Raw genomic sequence first — 21017 nt, forward strand, 5'->3', positions numbered from 1 at the left:
CTGAGCCAGTCTTTTATGGCACTGCCATTGTGTTAATTGGGACAAACTTTGAACAGATCTAGCAACTCAAGACTGGGCATTCATGAGTCTCTGTGGGCCATCAGCAGCAGAACTGTACTCCAACCGTATCTGCAACTTCATGGCTCAGCATGTCTCATACTCAACGATTAGCATTAAACCAAGGAATCAACTGTGGTTCAATGGAGAGTGCAGAAGAGTACATCAGGAACAGTACCCAGGTTTACTTAAAATGAGGTGACAACCTGGTGAAGCTACAAATAGGACTGTCTGTGTGCCAAACAGCATAAGCAGCAAGTGATAGACAGAGCTAAGCAAACCCACAACCAACACATCAGATCCATGCTACTAACTCTTTTACTCAGCACTGCCCTGAGGAACCTGTGGCCCCCACTGAAAGAGCACTCACAAAATCCCAGGATCATGGAAGACACAGTACAAAGGTAAGTGATGTGGAAATGGCTGGGGGGTGGGGGGAGAGGAGGTGACTGGTGGCAGAGGTAGAAGATGAGGGGTGTATGGTAGGCATTAGGAGCACCAATTTTGTGTAGTCATCATGAAGATCCCCACTTCTACAGTTAATGCAAAGGTCGTTAAAAGAAACAGCTGATAATGGTTAAATCCTTGAACATTGCCCTAATGATGCACTGGGGTGGAGACGATTGACCTCCAATAATCAGCACTGCTGTTTTCTTTGCGCTAAGTAGAACTCCAGGGTGCTTTCATGCCATACTCACAGTTATACACTGCCTTGATTTCATTGGCAGTCACTGTCACCTCAGCTTTAAAATTCGGCTATTTTACTCATGTTTGGACCAAGACCATAATGAGATTAAGGGCTAATTTGCTGTGGCAGGACCTATGATATTCTTATGCAAATTCTCACAGCCCTCCCTCTTAACAGTATACATCAAACTATCGCACTGTGTACAGAACGTCCTTGAAGATTTATTTCTGCCACAGCAGTCAATGTACCTTCACTACTATTAATTTGTTGGGATTGTTGCTTTGAGCTTGGCATTTCACTTGCAAATCCAGTGATATGAACATATGAAAATACGTACAAATACATAGACGTTAGAACACAGAACAGGCTATTCAACCAAAACAATTCACATCCATCTCTACACAGGCAGTAATCGTCTTCTCATTTGCCCACTTCTTTTCTATATCCTGTTTAGCCCTTTTACTACATCCTTGGACTTTGAATATTGCCATAAATTTCTGCCTCAGCCACAGAGAATTCCACAGTGTCTCAATTCTGTGGAGAGACTTTTCCTTCCTTTTGTTCAAAAGTCACCTAACTTCATTTTCTATATTTTCTGTCTATCCCTCTTGTTCTTGGCCTCTCAGCTACTGAAAATAGCTGATTCTATTTATCCTTTCATAATTTGAAATAATTCAATTGTCACTCCATATTCAATTATGTCAGAAAAGGACTAAATTTTCCAGTCTTTTTTCATATTTGTGTTTCTTTATACCAAGCAACATCTCAGCAATTCTGCATTGCACCTAGCATCAAGCTTAATTATCCTGCAGACAGCATGGAGTCTGGTACTATACATTTTAACAACCTAGTATAATTACCGCTTGGTTTTTATATTCTATACCTAAAGATAAAACCTAGAACTCTATTAGCTTTTATTACACCCTTATCAAAAACCAATTAAAGACTGATGAGTTCACTCTATCCAGTAAATCGTGTAATTTCAGATACTATCATCTTTAACCACAATAATTCTAAATCCTGGGGAGATGGAGCCAGAGAGGAAAAAGTACCTATTGCTAATCTTGAAGAGTTCTAGAAAATGACCTCTTTTCCTACATCACATGACTCTGTCCCTATCTCTATTCTGCTGCTAAAATGGAGACCCAAGGCTTTATTATCACTGGGCTTGATGCCAATGCACTCCTGACTGGCCTCCTCCAATTCTATGTTTCGTAAGCTTGACGTCATCCCAATCTCTGTTACCTGTGTCCTTACCCTTGTCAAGGTCCATTCACCTCTCACATTGGTACCTGATGAACTACATTTGTCTTTGAACAAGTAACACCTTGATTATAAAATATTCATCCTTATTTTCAAGTCCCACCCCTCCCCTATCTCTGTAGTCTCCTCCAAAATCTGCAATTTCTTCAATCACCTAACTTTGCCTGTTTGAGCTTCCCTCATTTAAACTGCGTCACCTTTGGTGACTGTGATTTCCATTGTTTGGGCCATATGCTCTGAAATTCCTTCCCTATACTCTCTTCTCTTTCATGCCTCTTATTAAAACCTACATCTTGGCTAAGCTTTTGACCATCTGCACTAATTATGACTTTCAGTGGATCAGTGCTACATTTTGCTCTATAAGCTACTATGATGTACCTTGCGACATTTTATCAGGTTAGTGATAAAATTATTTCCCTAGACTCTGGGAAGCTGCCAGAAGACTGCAGAATTACCAACGTTACAGCCTTGTTCAAAAAAAGGTTTAATGACAATTAGTTTAACTTTGGTAGTGGGAAAACATTTGGGAACTAATTATTTGGGATTGAATTAGTTGTCACATGGAAAAAGGTGGGCTGATTGGAAAGAGTCAGCATGAATTTCTAAAGGAGAAGTCATATTTAACTAATTGCCAGAGCTTTATTAAGACGCAATAGAAAGGGTTGAAGAGGGCAATGTTTTTGACATGGTATACATGGATTTCCAGAAAGCATTCGATACAGAGTCTCAAAACAGACGCGAGAAAATTGTAGGTCATGGTGTGAAATGGGACCATGGTAACATGGATACAAAATTGGCTGAGGTGATAGAAAACAGAGAATAATAGTCAATGGATATTTTTCAGACTGCAGAAAGGCTTGTAGTGGAATTTCCCAGGGATGGGTATTGGGACACTTGCTTTTCCTGATATTTATTAATGATTGGGATCCTGACACACAGGGGACAATTTCCAAGTTTGCAGATGACACTCAACTTGGAAGAATTATAAACTGTGAGGAGGATAACATGGAATTCCAAAAGTTGACAAGTTGGTGGGGTGGGTAGATAGGTGGCAGATGAGGTTCAATGCAGCGAAGTGTGAAGTGATACATTTTGGTCAGAATAACACTGAAAGACAATATAAAGTAGGGGGTACAGGAGCATGGATCTGGATGTATATGCATAAAGTTATTGGAAGTAGCAGTACAGGTGGAGAGCAGTTAACAAAGCATACAATGTTGTCAGCTCTATTAATAGGGGCCTAGTGTACAAGAGCAAAGAGTAGATGTTGAACTTGTATAAGGCACTTGTTAGACCTCAGCTGGAATACAACTGTGGCGCACCACACTATAGAAAGACGTGAAGCATTGGAGAGAGAGGCAGAAATGATATTATTTGAAACTCTCCAAATAAGCCTGATGTCCGAAAATGCAAGGTAACCAAAGCAAACACCTGCTAGATTTAGCTCACATTTGCTCTATATGACCTTCATGGTGGACACCAGGCACCATCATCTCAGCGCACACTCCTTGGGTGTTGGCCACATGTATCCCATTTCCAGACAGATTGGTTTCTGACATCTGCCAGCCTCCAAGATCCTCGTGGCACATCTCCGATTCACTTACAGGATGCTTCTGCACTTTTAACGTGCACTAGCAAGGATCTGTGTACTGAAGCTCTAGGAGCACATTGTGCTTAAGGGACATACCCAATGCATGGACTGGACTAGGCTGCACCTCCAGGCTCTTCACTCACTGCCATAGCACTCGCTTACTCTGAGGCTATGTACATGCTCACAACATCCCTGCCTTGCAGCATGTTGCTCTCTCAGTCAGAGATACCAGGCTCATATTACTTCAGTCTTGCTCAACCATTTTGAACAAACAAAGGCAGGAAGCTTCTCACGGTTGTCAGCAGGTCTCAGTCAAAGCGGGAATAACCTTTGCTCAAGGGGTCTTGGAACAGTAAGTCAAGAGTAACCTTTCTGATAGCAGTCCAGGGTTTCTCAGGGTGGTCAGAGTTCATCAGGGTAGTCAGAGTCAAGATCCTCTGTTCATAAAAAGTGAGAAACAAAACAATGGACCACCACCCTTGAGTCTCAACTCTTTCTGCCTTATTGCCAGCTGTTTTGCTCTTGGAATGATACAGGACATTATGGGAGATGAAAGGGGATGGCATAGTTATTATTACTGCTGCAGGCAGGCAGGCAGGCAGGCAGATGTCCCACGTGAGTGAGTAGGTAGCTCAGAGAGCCTGCAAGGTTATTGGTGTCAAGGGCTTGTTTTGGGAGGTGGGGAGCAGTGGGGGGGGTTGGGGGTGGAGAGAAAAAGAGAGTGAGGGTGAGTTGGGGAAGATGTAGCATGCAATAGTGATAGTGGTACAGCATGGGCCTTGGTGGGAGATAGAACGAATAAGTGAGTGTGTGGTATCAGAGAAAAGATGGCGGAGCTTCCCTGGAGGAGTGGAAAATGACTTTGACCTTTTTCCTCCAGTGCAGCACATTCTCCAGAAAGTTGAGGCTGCTTTAACCGGGCTGGCATGGTCCGGTCTCCTGGCCTCCACTGATGGTCATCGAGGTGGAGTGCATTGTGTAGGACGTCCTGCAGCAGTACCGCACTGTCCATCAGGACCTCCAGGCTCCTGCCTGCAGGTGAGGTACAAAAGAATGCTTCATCTGCCATGTCCAAGACAAACATCAGAAACCGTGCGCGGCATCTCCCGACTGACCACGCCTGTCTGACAAAGATGGCACAGGCATAAGAGATGTTGGTGTACTAGCATATCCTTTGATTGCGGAGTTCTTCTTGGAATGGTGCGTGGTAAAATGGAGCAGAAATTGGCGAAGAGATACACCGTTGGGGCATGGTAGACTATTAATGAGGAGAGTCTGGTAAGATAGGGTGAGAAAATAAACTTGCTGGGCTCATGGCGAAAAGCATTCTAACAAACTTGATGTAAAGCCAAAGAAAAACATAAGATTCAGCCCATGGATTGTAAGAAGAGTTTTAACAGAAAAGAGATTAAAATTTTTAGGGAAGGTTTAGAATGCTGAAGACACAGCTCTCACGATGGATACACAACAGAACAGAATTGGAAGAATACAGCATTGAGAGAGAGTGTTTTAGGATTGTACACATGGTAAGGTTAATGGCAAAGAATGGAAGAGTATGACACAAGAATGAGAATTTTAAAATCCAGGAGTTGATGGTGTGGACTAAGACCCAATACAGATCAGTGAGCTCATCGGTGGTGGCTGAGCGAGACAGTGTTGTCCTTACGATGCTAACACCTTTCCTTAGAGTGAGTATCATATTAGATTCTGTACCAGTTTTGAAGCAGGACATTGTCAACTATAAGGCGAGTCTCAAATATGTTGCAGACTTCATGACTTCGTACTTGAACTTTTCATCTTGCTGACAGATCAGTTATGTCTCAGCTGAATGTACAGTTTTTGAATACATATTTTTATTAAACTATTCTTTAGCAATGCTAAAGTTCTGTCACTGTGTGTCAGAATTGTGGGATAATACTTTATCACTATTGCACCTGCCCTCCTAATATTGATGTTACATTATAATGAAGGCAGTTTCAAGATTTTTTTTTAAAATATAGATTCGAATCTGTGTTAAACAGCCTGTCCTCCATCTGGAAAACTTAATTTAATGTCAAGAGTTAAAGATTACTTACATTGTGCAGTATAGCACATGATGGACTCAATTGGCTTCTCTTACTCTTTAATAAAAATCATAATGGTAGAAATTCTTAAAATAATGACAACCGAAGTCAGTTTGTCAATAAAGTTGCAGACAATATTGAGGAGAAAATTTCACCAAAGGACAATGCTCACTAATACATGATTATGTAGGTTTCATAAAGAAATTATAGCTATATATAATAGTCCTGCACAACTTGACTTCGAGCAAAATGGTGCCTTATCATTGTGAAACTAAGAGAAGAGAGCTTGATTGCATTATAGAGAATGGTATGAATGCCCTCCAGGAGGTTAGTCTTTGCATTGGAACTGTAACCAGTGGGAAGCCAATTTTACAAAGTCCCCAGGTGGTTGATTGGTAGTCACCAAGGAAGAGTTTAAACAGTATGATGTGGCAAAACAAATGACAGTTTCTTCAGCATTTAATTAACCTTAACAATTGTAACCAGCATTTGGATGTCAGGGATCAGAATTCAGCAAGCGTCTAAAAACCTGATGATGCAACATTTCTCTAAATGGGTAGTTTTCTCAAACTAGCACCTTTAATATAGAATTGAATTCCAATCTCTTTCTGCCAGTGATTGCATCTAACATACTGTTCATTACAGAAAAGAAAAATCATAGCAATCTCAGCTTTTCTAGGAAAACAAATACTTCGTTGACCACACCTCCTACAAACTCCTTTTCAAATTTTGTCAGTTGGCATTTTAATTTTCTAATCACCCCTTCTGATTAAAATAGTATGTTATCTGATTCACCGCAAGGAATACCACAGGGGTTTTACCAATAGAAATAAAAGCTCAGAATAATCTCTTGTTGATATATTCTTAGTGACACTGAACTGAGATTAATTGAGATCAAGAAAATAAATAGATGGAGTTTATGCTAATGGTTTGTGTTGCCTTCTGCAGTTTTCCACTTCTACATTGGATTTCTGCGTGGGAATATGACAAAATGTCACTTCAAATTAATCTCGTAAAACCAGGGGTTGAAATAAATTTTGAAACATTCAACTATCCTGATACTGGTGTGAGAAATCAATTATTTGTCAAATTCCATTTCATCTGTCCAGGATAGAACTGAAAGGATGTCAAAGCCTGAATTTAGGACTCAATTTCTAACTTTATAAAAGTCTGTTCACAAAATGTGAATAATAATTAACTGTTTTTGCTTCCTTGTAAAATTTTTTCTCCTTTTCTTTCCAGCTAACTCCTATTTGGAGAATGAAAAAGCCTGCTGTATGCTTCTTCAGTGCCTTATCATATTGCTGCTAAAACTCCATGCGTGCAATGCAGTAAGTTACATTTTATTAAAGAACTGCTGTGACCATTATTTTGTAGAAAAAAAAACACAGCTATTCCTCATCAGCAGTTTCCCACAAACATTAACATTGGTTCAAGAAGTAGCAATGACCAGAACAGAAGGATTCTTTATCCTATTCCACTAATGTCATAGGATCCCTCGGAACAGGCAAATGGAACAACCAATTTACTGCCTTATTTAAAACAATACTGATGGCAGATCAATACAAAGACAAGGGGAAGGAGAATCAGGTGATGCTTATAGTGGATAATGAATTTTCTGCTGTGTATTTTCTGCCCCAAAGTTGAATTTTATCCACTCTCCTCTCCCCACCTCTCCAATAGTAAGCCATTGCTCAGTGAAGTTCCATTGATTATGCAACACTCCATCATCTCACTGAAGTAACCAATCTTCATTTGCTAGTCAAAGGGTAGAATTTAACATTTACTTCACTGGCTGAAAAGTCTGAGAAAGTCCACACAGCCTCCTTTAGGGAAAGCGAGTCAGATGAAGAGCCAATTGAGCATTCTAGCGGTCAGCAACAGGCCACTCCTAAGATCAAGGGCAAGAGCCTGACAACACTTCACTGCAGAAGGCAGCACTAGGAGCAATAGCAGCTGTTGGGAATACAGCCACCAGAAGTCAAGGACTCAAATTACAGAGGAATGAGGGCTGAATAAGATTCATAGATAGGGAGAGAGGGAATGAGGTTCAGAAGGAAAAGGCAGGGCATAGGTCTCAGCACCATTTCCTGAAGCAGAGTACCTTCGTCAGGCGTTCAATGCCTAACAACGAGGGAACCCCCACCCAGTGGGTCAGCAAGCAAACCCAGTGAAATAACTTCACCAAGGCCAGTATCCCATCACCAAATCAGCTTTTATGTACACATGGAAAGTCCTTGACACTGATCCAGCTTTCTCAGAGCCAGCGCTCAGTAAACAGAACCTCTGACACTCCTGTTTATACTTGTCCGCCAAGGGTCCCCAATTGGATCAGATTAACGGCCCCAATTAAGGGACTCATTCTATGAGGTCCACCTGCTGACCTTATTACAATCACTATATCCTTCCACCGGAGTTTGATGGTACAGGCTGGTTCTTTATTTTGTAGCTCCTCCTGGGGCATTTTAGCATCCGGTCAAGCTCCTCCAACTCTGCCTCTGATATGGGCTGCACATAACGCACAGTAGCTTGCCCCTTGTGCCCAGAACGTCTGAGGAAAATTAATTCTCTTCAGGGTGGCAAAGGCATTGAGGTGGTGAAATCTGCAGTGTCCGTCGCAGATTGAGGTATCTTCAACATTTGATGGAGAGAGAAAACCCATTGCTTCTGGAACAATCAGAAGGGCCAACGAGGAGCCAGGCACGTTTTGCTCCCACACCAATTGTGAATTTAAAGCTGCAGTGTGGTCTGCGTGTTTGTTCACAATCATCATACCTAGTCGAACTTTATATGTCACTGAATCTGACCTCCTGTCAAGTATGCCTCGTACCCATGCAGGGCCATTCCCATGGTTCCTACACCAAACTTCATCCCCTGAAGTAAACTGTTTCTTTGGCTTAGCAAAGCTTGTGTCAAGGCTTGGTGTTCTTTCTGTTGTTTCACCCTCAGGTCCCAGAAGATCAGATTTAACCTGGTGCAGAGTCTTCTCCCCATTGGCAACTCTGCTGGAGATATTCCTGTAGTTGTTTGAGGGCTGGTCCTATAATCAAACAGGAACTGGGACAGTTTGGTATCTAATGAAGCTGTAGGCTGTTTCTTTAAGCCTGTCTTCAAAGTTTGGACTGCTCTTTCTGGCAGACCATTGGATGATGAATGGTATGGAGTTATCCTTATATGCCGAATGCCATTTGACTTTAGGAAAAACTTGAATTCCTTGCTGGTAAACAATGGTCCATTATCTGTGACCAACACTTCTGGAAGTCCTTGTATTTAAAAGGATGTGTGCAGCTTTTCTATGGTCTTTCCTGTACTTGTCGAATGAACTCAATGCTCGTCCAGCCAATTTGAGTGGGTGTCCACAACGTTAAGAACACTGAACCCACGAAAGGACTTGCATAGTCAATGTGTAACTGAGTCCAGGGTTTACCCGGCCATTCCCATGAACTTTTTTTGTCCTTGTTGGTATCTGGGCAATATCCAACTCAGCTATGTCTGCACCCAATCCCGGCCACCAGACATAACATTTTCATCTTGGACATCCCCGATGATCCTGGTGGGGTTCAGCCAGCATCTGGTGGTGACCTTTGCTCAGGACAATCACTCTTGCTCCCCCATGATAAGCTGTCCTCTACTGTGATTTGGTCTCTCCAGGTCCAAAAAGGTTTCAGTTTTGGTTGTGACGGCCCTTTGGTTTCCCCTATCACGACCAGTTTTTTCCAGGATCGGATCTTTCTTTGTCCAAAGTCTGATATTGTCAGATGTGACTGGAAGTGTACATTCTTCCAGATACTGACCTTGAGTTCACTTACTCAATTTAGATCCAGTGGAACTCTTTCGCTTTCTCGAGCCTGCATACCGACAACAACTATAATGGCTTGAAGAAAATTAACCGTTTGGCCGAGACTTGGCTTTGATTTGGGGTTTTGTTGTGGGCTGACCTTGAGTCCCTCTGTTCAGGATATATGCTGAGTGAGGCTATACAATTGCCTTCACTCAAGTGGTGTTCCCCAAGCTCAGCTGGTCGGGTGAGGCTGTCCACTTCCATCGGAATACTCTGCAACCCATATGCTCCACTTGCCGTGTTTTCCAAATAATAAAGCCAGCCATAGTGCCTGTTTGAAGTCCAGGTGAACTTCAGCTAGTAGGTGCTTTTTCATGGTGACATCATTAATCCCACATACCAAATGGTACCTCAGCATCTCATTAAAGGTTAAACCAAAGTTACATGCCTCTGCCAGTCACCTTAATCTCATCAAAAATCCTGACATGGATTCCCTCGTTCTTAAGTTGCCCAGTAAAACCAATAGCATCTCAGAATTAGAGGCGGCTTTGGCTCGCAATATTCCTTAACTAAACCCATTAACTCTTGAAAGGTTTTAGTATCAGGTGCATTAGGGAAAGTCAGGCTCCTAATAACTGAAAAAGCTGTAGGTCCACAAACTGTCAGGAGAATTACCCGTTGCTTTTCATCTGTCCAAATGTCACTTGCCCGAAAAAGAAACACATTCTTTCCACATACTGGGCCCAGTCTTCAATGGCAGGATCAAACAAGTAAAGCTTCCCAAATAATGGCATGATGCCAGAAATGCTTACCCCATTTCAAAGACAACTGTTGCAAGCGAATTTCTTCAGGAGCTTATGCCACACTTGACCCACCGAAATAATTCTACAGAACCAGTATCTCGTCACCAAGTTACCCGTTATTTACCCATGGAATGTCCTTGGCACTGAGCCAGCTCCCTCAGAGCCAGCTCTCAGAGTGAACAGAAAGTCTGATACTTCTATTCTTATCTGTCAGCCATGGCTCCCTGATTGGACCAGATTAAACGGCCCCAATCACGGAACACATTCTATGAAATCCACCTAGCTAGCCTCATTACACCCTGCAAGGTTATTTAAGTTCCACAAATGTTGACTGCCTCATCCACTGTTAGTTGAAGGCCAGCAATAGCTAGTTGTGGCCCTTATGTGGGAATCAACTTCCTATCTTAGGCCTTTAATTGATGTCAGGGCAGCAAAGCCATTTATAAACCTTTGACCCGGAAGTGGGAAGGTGGCTGTGCCCTGTCCCGATTGGAGTCTGGAGGTTTGGAAGAATTGACCTGGGAGAGGCCACTAAATCTTGATCTGAAAAAAGAGTAAGTTTTAACAAACTATTTTTTATCAAGCAGGTTATCATAGCTGGACCTGGTCCTATCAGCCTTGCATAAGCAACAATGGCTTCATATCCTAAGGTTTTGGGTTTCCTGTTTGCTATCCCCTCATCTGACTCAGCCCTAGCAGACTGAGCCCATTGTTTTCCATGACTGATATTACTGAATTCATCTTGGCCAGCAGTCAGAGACCGAGTAAGATCTTACATTTTAATAATAATAATCATATGCTAGCTATCTCAGGGATAGATTGTCTACCAATCAATTTAGACTTATATCTCTCCTAGGTTGGCAAAAAAGTGTGGCCATCTGCAAGTAGAGAACATTGCATAGCTGATAAAGACTCCCCTTTTCCCCATAGAACATAGCACAATAATTGTGAAATTGGAGGAAGTCCTTTTCCATAGTTGCATTATTTTAGATGCTGTTCCAGAAATCAACTGAAACAATGTCCCTGTTACAATGTTAAATTCCCTTTCACTTTAAACCATTCATAATTCTGTAAATCATATTTTTTCACAGCTCAGAATGATTCATAGTTTACTTAAACAATACTGCGGTTTTTGCACAAGTCCAATAGCTCAATTGCATGCTTCCAGGGTTTTGATACGGACTGCAAAAATGTCTCTTAAGGTAGAGAAATAAAGCAATAGCTGCTCAGATCCTATGCAAGCATTGGTGCAGATGTGCATACTTGTGTGTGTCTAGGGATAGAGCCAATAGAGAGGTTGTTGTGGGAGAAGGGTGTGAGTGAAACGATGGATGTAAATTATGGCACTACTGAGAGAACAGCAATATTCTCCTCTGTGTCTTGGGCTCTATATTAATTCCTCAACCAAGATTGCAAAGAGTAGATTCGCTGGTCATTAATTTTGTTGCTGTTTCTGCTATCTTGTTGTGCACAATTGGCTGCATGTAGTGAAACAGTGATTGTGTTTCACAAGTCCCTCACTGGCTATTAACTTGAGTAGACTAATTGGAGATCATGAAAAGTGCTGTACAAATGGAAATCCATAAATGGAAATGGACAGCTTCCACAAGGGCACCAACCCACACCTGCTAAGTTACCACTCAACCAGTAAAGTCAATACCCATCATTACACTTATCCAGGGTCAGCATTTATGACCATTAAAACAAATCGTTATGTTCATTTGTACCAAGCATGACTGAAGATACTAGACTATATACACAGAAGGAAATGATACTCAATTCGATTGAACTGTGATGTTAAATATGTTCTTATTGCAGAGGCTGGCTTGTCCTGAATTAACAGTTAAAGAGCATTGTAAAGCTTAAAATTTGAAAGTTGAACACCCTCTGTGCCCAACAAATGTTACTGTCAAAAGCAACAGCACTCAAAGAGATGGATTCGTGAAAAGACATAAGTGAATTTCAATTCCGTTTTAAGTTAGACTAAGTTACGGGAGATGATTTTCATCTTTGCTGCCAGGGAGGAACAAAAGATAGAATGATGAAAACCACAGTGTAGTACTTATCACTGTGTTTCCATGGGTCTCTGGCTTCCACCATTTTGAAACTGCAGCAATGATGAAAGACCATTCTAAAGAAAACAACCCTGTCCTATCCAAAGAAGGCTGAGGGGCAGTTTAATTGAGGTGGTGTATAAAATAACGAGGGACTTGGATGCAGTGGAGGGGGAAGACTTATTTCCCCTAGTGGAGAAATTGATTACCAGCAGGCATAGATTTAAGGTGCTTGCAGCAGGATTAGAGGGGACGCAAGGAAGGTGGATGATAGGTGTCTGGAATTCACTGCTGAGACAGAAACTGTCAACTTATTTAAAAGTAAAATTTAAGGAACAACTAAGGAGCAATCACATTGCTGGGAGTGTATTATAGGCCCCTTACAATCAGAGAGAAAGAGAAAAGTGGATACATTTCAGAAAAAAATTGGGGATAGTTATTGTGTGAAAGGTTTAGAGGGAGTAGTATTATTAAAATATATCCAGGAAAGCTTTTTAAAGCCAATATGTAGAAGGCTTTACAAGAAATAGGAATGTCTTGAGTCTAATTTTAGGTAATGAAGCCAGAGTTGAAGTATCAGTGGGGAGCATTTTGCAGACAGCAATCATAACTTCATTACATTCAACATTGTTATGGAAAAGGACAAGGATGGATCTGGGAGCTTATACTTAGGCAAATCTGTACCAAAATAGTGGGACGCATTCAAGGAGGAAATAGGGAGTGTACAGGGCCGACATGTTCCAACAAAGATACAGGGTAGAATCAACAAATCAGTGAATCCTGGATAAAGGAATACACAGGATTGGATAAGGAGGCTTATGGCAGATACTGAGGACTCAAAACAGCAGGACCTTTAGAGGAGTGTAGAATGTGCAAGGGGAAACTTAGCTTAGGAAAGCAAAAAGAAGTCATGAAAGGATAATGGCAGGTAAAATAAATAAAACTCCTGTGTTATTTTACCAGTACATTCAGGATAAAAGGATAACCACCGGAAGAAAAAATGAGTAGGGCCTCATTAAGGACCACAAGAGTGATGTGTGCATGGAGCCAGAGGACGTATTCTAAGTCATAGAGTCATGGAGTAATACAGCATGAAAACAGGCCTTTTGGCCCAAACTGGTCCATGCTGACCATGGTGCCCACTCAGCTAGTTCCAATTGTCTGCATTTGGTCCATATCCCTCTAAACCCTTCCCATCCATGTACTTATCCAAATGTTTTTTAAACGTTGCTATTTGAAAGTTGAACACCCTCTGTGTCTTAACCACTTTCTCAGGCAGCCCATTCCATATCTGCACCACTCTCTGCATGAAGAAGTTGCCTCTCAGGTCCTTGTTAAATCTCCCCCCTCTCACCTTAAACCTTCACCCTCTAGTTTTCAATTCCCCATCCCTGGGAAAAAGACTATTTGCATTCATCCTATCTATGCCCCTCATGATTTTATACACCTCAAAGGGTCACGCCTGATTCTCCTATGTTACAAGGAATAAAATCCTATCCTGGCCAACCTCTCCGTATACTAATCCTGGCAACATCAAATTTTCTTTGCACACTTTCCAGTCTAACTATGTCTTTCCTATAACAGAGTGACCAAAACTCTAAACAGTACCCCAAGTGTGGCCTCACCAACGACTTATACAACTGCAACATAACATCCTAACTCCTATACTCAATGCCTTGACCGATGAAGGCCAGCATGCCAAATGACTTCTTCACCACTCTGTCGACCTGTGACACTGCTTTCAGCAAACTATGTACTTGTACTCCTCGGTCCCTCTGTTCCACAAAATTCTTCAGGACCTTACTATTTATTGTATAAGTCCTATTTTGGCTTGACTTTACAAAGTGCAACACCTCACACTTATCTGTATTGAATTGTATTTGCTTATCTGTATTGAATTGCATTTGTCAATCATCAGCCCACTTCCCCATCTGACCAAGATCCCTCTGTAATTTTTGATAACCTTCCTCGCTCTCAATGATACCTCCTAATTTTGTAGCATCTGCAAACTTACTAGTCATGCCTTGTACATTCACATCCAGATCATTTAGGCGAATAACAAATAAATACTTTGTGTCAGTGTTCACTAATGAGAAGGACAATGTGGGTAGAGAAAGAAGGGAGAAGAACTGTTATATACTTTAACAAAATTAGTCTGGACAGAGAGGAAGTTCTGATTCATCTTGCAGACTTAAAAAGTAAATAAATCACCAAGGGCCAGATGAAATGGATCTTGCGCTATTGAGTGAGGCAAGGAAGGAAATAACAGATGTACCGACAATAATTTTCAAATCCTCTCTGACCATAGGAGAGGTGTCAGAGGCCTGGAGGACAGCCTATGTGGTACCATTATTCAAGAAGATAGCAAGAAATAAACCAGGAAACTACAGGCCAGTCAGTCTAACATCTGTGGTGGGGAAACTATTTGCAGTAATTCTGAGGGACAGAATTAATCCGCACTTGGAGAGCCAGGGATAGTCAAGAACAGTCAGCATGGTTTTATTAAAGGGAAGTCATGCCTGACTAACTTAATTGAAAATTCAAAGAGGTGACTAGATGTGTGGATGAGGGCAATGCATTTGACACTCTACTTGGAATTCAGCAAGGTTTTTTGATGAAGTCCCACATGGGAGACTGGTAGCAAAGTTAAGAGCCCATGGAAGCCAAGGAAATTTGGCTAATTGGATCCAGAATTGGCTAAGTGGCAGGAAGCAGAGCTTGATGGTTGAGAGGAGATTTTGTCATTGGAAGCTTGTGTCCAGTGGGGTTCTGCAGGAATCAGTGTTGAGGCCCTTGATGTTTGTGATAAAAATTAAAAGTGATTTAGACTAGAACGTAGGAGGGTTCATCAGTAAGTTTGCAGATGATCTAAAAATTGATGGGGTGGCAAATAGTCAGGAGGAAATCCTTAGATTACAGGAGGATATAGACAGATTGAACAGATGGGCTGATCCACGGAAAATGGAATTCAATCCGGATAGCTGTGAGGTAATGTCTTGTTTGTCCTGCCCAAATGCAAGGAAATACATGATGAACAGTAGAACCCTGGGAAGTACAGAGGAGCAGAGGGACCTTGGTGTGCATGTCTACCAGTCCCTTAAGTTGGCAGGACAATTGGATAAAATAGTTAGAAGGTATATGGAATACTTGCCTTTATTAGTCAAGGCATAGAGTTTAAGAGCAGGAAGATTATGCTGCAACTGTATAAAATATTGGTTTAGCCACAGCTAAAGTATTGTATGCAGTTCTGGAATTCACATTATAGGAGGGATGTGATAGCACTGGAGAGGGTGCAGAGGAGATTCCCCAGGATGTTACCTGGCTGGAAAGTTTTAGTTACAAAAAGAGACTGGATAAATGGGGATTGGGTTGTTTTCCTTGGAGCAGAGGAGACTGAGGGGTGACATGATTGGGATGTATAAAATTATGGAGGACATAGATAGCGTAGGCAGGAAGAAACTTGACCCCTTGGAGGAAGGATCAATGACATGGGAGAGGGTCATAGACTCATGACAAGGGGCAGACATTTTAGAGAGGATAGAGTCATAGAGTCATATAGCACAGAAACAGACCCTTCAGCCTAACTAGTCCATGCCGACCAAATTTCCCAAACAAAACTAGTCCCTGCATTTGGCCCGTATCCCTCTAAACCTTTCCTATTTGTATACTTGTCTAAACGTCTTTTAAATGCAATTGTATCGTCATCCACCACTTCCTCTGGCAGTTCATTCCACATACAAATTATCCTCTGTGCGAAGAGGTTGCCCCTCAGGTCCATTTTAAATCTTAAAAATATGGCCCATAGTTTGAACTCTCCCACCCTAGGGAAAAGACCTTTGCTATTCACCCGATCTATGCCCCTTATGATTTTATAAATTCTAAGGTCACCCCTCAACCTCCAACACTCCAGTCAAAAAGACCCAGCCTATCCAACTTCTACTTATAACTCAAACCCTCCAGCCCTGGCAACATCCTTTAAATACTTCCTGAACCCTCTCCAGTTAAATAATATTCTTGCTATAGCAGGGCAACCAGAGATGTACATAGTACTCCAGAAGAGGTCTCACCAACGTCCTATACAACCTCAATGTGACATTCAACTCTTCTACTCAGTGGGCTGAGCAATGAGGATAAACATGCTAAACGCCTTCTTAACACCCTGTCTACGTGTGACGCAACTTTGAAAGAACTATTACCTGAATCCCTAGGTCTCTGTTCGACAACACCATCCAGGGCACCACCATTAACTGTCTAAGTCCCGCCCTTGTTCGTCTTAACAAAATGCAATAATTTGGATAAATGCAAGGTAAACTCCATCTGTCACTCTTCAACCCATTGGCTTAATTGATCAAGATCCCCTTTGTAATCTTAGATAACCTTCTTCACTGTCCAGCATACCACCAATTTTGGTTCATCTGCAAACTTACTGACTATGCCTCCTAAATTCTCATCCAAATTTTGTATGTAAATGACAACAGAGGACCCAGCTCTGAACCCTGTGGAACACCGCTGGTCACAGGTCTCCAGTCCAAAGAGCAATCCTCCACCACACCCTCTGTCTCCTACTCTCAAGTCAATTTTGTATCCACTGGCATGCTCTCTCTGTATTCCACGTGATCTAACTTTACTAATTAGTCTGCCATGTGGAACCTTGTCAAAGGCTTTACTAAAGTCCGTGTAAACAACATCTACTGCTCTGCCCTCATCTATCTTTTTGATCACATACTCAAAAAACTCAATCAACTTTGTGAGACACGATTTCCCACACACAAGGCCAGGTTGACTATCCCCAATCAGTCCTTGCCTCTCCAAATGCATGTAAATCTCCTCTCTCAGAATCCCCTCCAACAACTTACCCACCACTGATGTCAGACTCACCAATCTATAGTACCCTGACTTCTTCTTACAGCGTCTCTCAAATAAAGCCACAACATTAGCCACCCTCCGGTCCTCTGGTACCTTACCTATGCTGTTGATGATACAAATATCTCTACTCAGGGCCCTGCAATTTCTTCTCTAGCTTCCCACATCCTGGGATGCAAACATTTCTCCACCCAGAGGGTGGTGGGAATCTGGAACTCACTGCTCGTAAATTTGGTAGAGGCAGTGTTTAGATGTGCACTTGTGATGCCAAGGCATACAAAACAATGGGTTAAGTGCTGGAAACAGGATTAGAATAATTAGGTACTTGTTTTGACTCTAAGGTTTTAGAGCAGATTTGTAGCTTGGGTTGTGGATGTTGTGGTTGGCTGGTTCGTTGTTCCGCTGTTGGTGTAGGTAGTTGTTTTGACTGGTGCAGACTCGATGGGCTGAAGTGCCTTTTTTGTATTATATACTTCTATGACTACAAAGATGAACTTGGATCTATACCTGAAGAGCTGTAACCAGCAAGACTGCAGACCAGTTGCTGGAATTTGCAGTCTGCAGTCTTGCTGGTTAATTGATATTAGAATGAGTGGGTTGCTCATTCAATTAACACAGACATTATTGGGCTGACTTTTGCTAATTGACATTTGGCATTGACTGGTCAAATTGGTGGCTTTTAAAAGCACCACTGTTGGTTGCTCTGGACAAAAGGTTCTAACATTGATTTTGGTGAGCTTAGGATGCCTTATTCGTACCTGTCCCCTGCTGCTACAAGCACTTATCTTCACTCAGAACCATCTCGCCAGATTCTTTTATTTAAATTACTGTGGTCACTGGGCTCTCTGCAGAACCTCCAGATGTTCAACGCTCACCTGACTGCAAATTTGTTGAAATATACAAGCATTTCACCAACAGAATGGAAACGAGGTCCAACCAAGAAAAATGGCCAATCCCAGGGATCGGTTGATACAGTCCACTTCCTTCAAAATTTAATTGTTCACTTGAAGAAACTGACCCTATGGTTTATGTTCATAAGCAACACTAGTTAACAATGTATTTTTCTTAAAAATGCAACTGACTACTATGCACAAGGGATATGCACTCTGACTGGGAGAGGTAGTTATCTCACCATGAATATCTTTTGACTTATTGTTGACTGTTATCTAGTGAGTACAGCACATATTGATTGTAAAACAAGTGATGATTATAAAAGTCTCGTTTGTGCTTTTTGTTTGGTGGCATTTTAAATTCAAATACAATCTGACTGCTTGAATCCATCGCAACAAAAACGTTCCAGACAAGGACTGTCGGTAAAGCAGTTGTCTCTGAATTAGTAAACAGCCTGCTGTACTTTGTACCCACCTTTTCAAACAATTATCATCTCCACTCAACACCACTTCAATTCTAATTGGCATGACCACCAATGGAGGCAAAAGGAAGCTGGGGACACTTGAAGTCAAAAATAGATGAATGCAGATTTCTGGGTGATTTTCAGACTGCAGGAGGTTAGAAATAATGGGAAGGGAGGCCACTGAGTATTTATAGAAAAAAACTGATTTAAAACATGGGTGTATTTGCATTTAAAAAGATAGAAGATAGTCCTGTGTCGGACACCACTGGAATGATTATGTCTGAAGGTAAACAAAAAATCTAACACAACAGCAGTTTGTAAGAATGCAGCACAGTGCATCAACATGGAGGGGAACTTGTTGTTAAATTTTAAGATACAAGGTATGTATTGTACTCTCAAAAAGAATAAAGTGAAAGCACTAAGTGTGAAGTTACTCTTGTTGCTTAAAAATCTATGAAAGATAGAAGTAAAGAAACAATTCAAAATCACTTTTCCAAAGAAGAGTCATATTGAAACTCAAAATATTAGTTTCTTTCTCCATAGATGTTATCAGACCAGCTGCGTTTTTCCAGCATTTTATCTTTAATTGCAAATCATGGTTAATCAGGTTTAATATTTTATACATTTCAGCAATCCATAGAAAGGAATGCCATATGTGAAAACTGGCACACATGGACAATCAATCATTCACTAAACATGTAACTTGCACGTTTTACACATACACTCGATTAGTTCAATGCAAATATGGGTTTTATGCAGCTCCTGGTCAAATGAATATTAAATTTGACCTTTCATTCTACAACATGCTACATTTCCATTCACACTGAAACTGTATGCCATTGCAGAAAATGATGAAATCAATAGCATCAACCCAGGAGCCAATATCTAATCTGGTGCATTGGAAACCAGCACAAACAGTTGGATCTATCAATGATTACTCAGATGTCAAAACCAATAGAGTTGATGCCATAATGAACATACTACAGAAATTAAGTCAGTGTCTTATTACACACACAAAAAAACTTCATATTTTCCATACACACTCAACGCATTACAAATACCAGGAAAAAAAAGACATTTATTGCTACCAGTTTCCTCTCTTGAATGGTCTTAATTTACTCTTAATAATGTGCACGTCAAATTCAGGTTAAAATTTCCTACATTCAGTAAAAGTCTTCTTCTGGCTTGGTTAAGTGTTCCAAGGAGAAAGTATTTTCTCTGAATCAGATTTTGTTGTTAACATGAAAATAATCAATATTAATTTAATTAAGATGAGGGAGAAAACATGAAGACAAACGCAGTTGGGCTCTCCTTCGGTCGCTATGGCTCCGACAAAAGATGTGTGATCTATTTTCACGGCCAGCAGGTGGCAATATCATCCTGCAATTTGCATCAGGATCCAGCATTTGAAGTAATTGTTTTACTGATCAATTATCACCCGAATCCACACTCGGCTCTTTACAGGAACTATTGCCTGAATAAACATCAACACACATTTTGGGGCTAATAAATCCCCAGTCAGAATACCTTCAACAACTTCCATAGGTAAACAGTTCATGTTACATTTTAAAGTGTAATTTTAAAATCTATGCAATAATAAAATTACTTTAAAAGATGAAAAATTAAAAAAAGAGGATAAATAAGCAAAAGTTCAGTTTTCATTCCTCAAAAGTTATTGGAACTTGCTCATCTGGAAAGAAAATCATTTTGAACTTGTAATTTAAAAAAAGGCAAACTGGACATCTACTGTTTGGCACTATTTAATGACATACAGACGTGAATCATGGTTGTTATTAATTTTTATGAACAAACAAATGTTCCATATTAAAGTCTGAGGTGAGCTTCTGTCTTCCCATCCCTGCTTTGCTTTCTGGGACAACAACCTCATTGGAATCAAATGTTTTCCTTCAAATAGCTACCCAGTTGTAACAAGTATACATATCTAAATCTGGGCCCAATAAAGAAATTGCCAATAAACTCGAAAAAATATCTCCCAACTTATTTTAAATGGAGAAAAAATAATATCAACAACCCCAAATCTTACACATCCTTTCTTTGGCTGCAGCATTTACTGAATGTTTCAAAAACTGACAGGCTCAAAGCCAAGTAGGAGTTGCATTTTCAGGAACTGTGAAGGAGTTAAACTCACCTCTGTCAGTGTCATAAAGGAAGACAAATTTAGTCCACTCATAGTGATCAAGCAGGCTCAGCAATGCCCCTCTCAAAGATGGCCGCAGTTGGAGCACAAATTGACTCTCGCCCTCTGTCGGGAAGCTTGGTGTGATCAAAGATATGTGCAGCGCTCCGCAGAACGACGTCAGTGTATGCACAGACCTCTTGTCATACATCCCAAAGATGGCAAATACTCCCCTGGAGTACTGAGAACAGACTGCAAAGAGAAGAATAATAAATCACAGATAGTAGGAACTGCAGATGCTGGAGAATCTGAGATAACAAGGTGTAGAGCTGGATGAACACAGCAGGCCAAGCAGCATCAGAG

General features: G+C 41.1%; 1 protein-coding gene and 1 long non-coding RNA gene across 4 annotated transcripts in view; one reads left to right on the top strand and one right to left on the bottom strand.

The window, feature by feature from the left end:
* Positions 1 to 21017, bottom strand: part of gria4a (glutamate receptor, ionotropic, AMPA 4a) — a 222242-nt gene that overhangs the window by 172772 nt on the left and 28453 nt on the right. For all 3 annotated transcript variants that reach the window (XM_048597758.1, XM_048597757.1, XM_048597759.1), the window contains exon 3: positions 20667 to 20906. In XM_048597758.1, coding sequence (XP_048453715.1) covers positions 20667 to 20906 — 240 coding nt within the window. The remainder of the gene's footprint in view (positions 1 to 20666; positions 20907 to 21017) is intronic.
* The window catches only part of LOC125483354, an 80857-nt gene that overhangs the window by 44058 nt on the left and 15782 nt on the right, over positions 1 to 21017 (top strand). Inside the window, exon 2 of the long non-coding RNA XR_007262315.1 lies at positions 6905 to 6993. This is a non-coding gene — a long non-coding RNA (uncharacterized LOC125483354). The remainder of the gene's footprint in view (positions 1 to 6904; positions 6994 to 21017) is intronic.

This window comes from Rhincodon typus, chromosome 6, assembly GCF_021869965.1.
Source record: "Rhincodon typus isolate 14 chromosome 6, sRhiTyp1.1, whole genome shotgun sequence".
NCBI lineage: Eukaryota > Metazoa > Chordata > Chondrichthyes > Orectolobiformes > Rhincodontidae > Rhincodon > Rhincodon typus.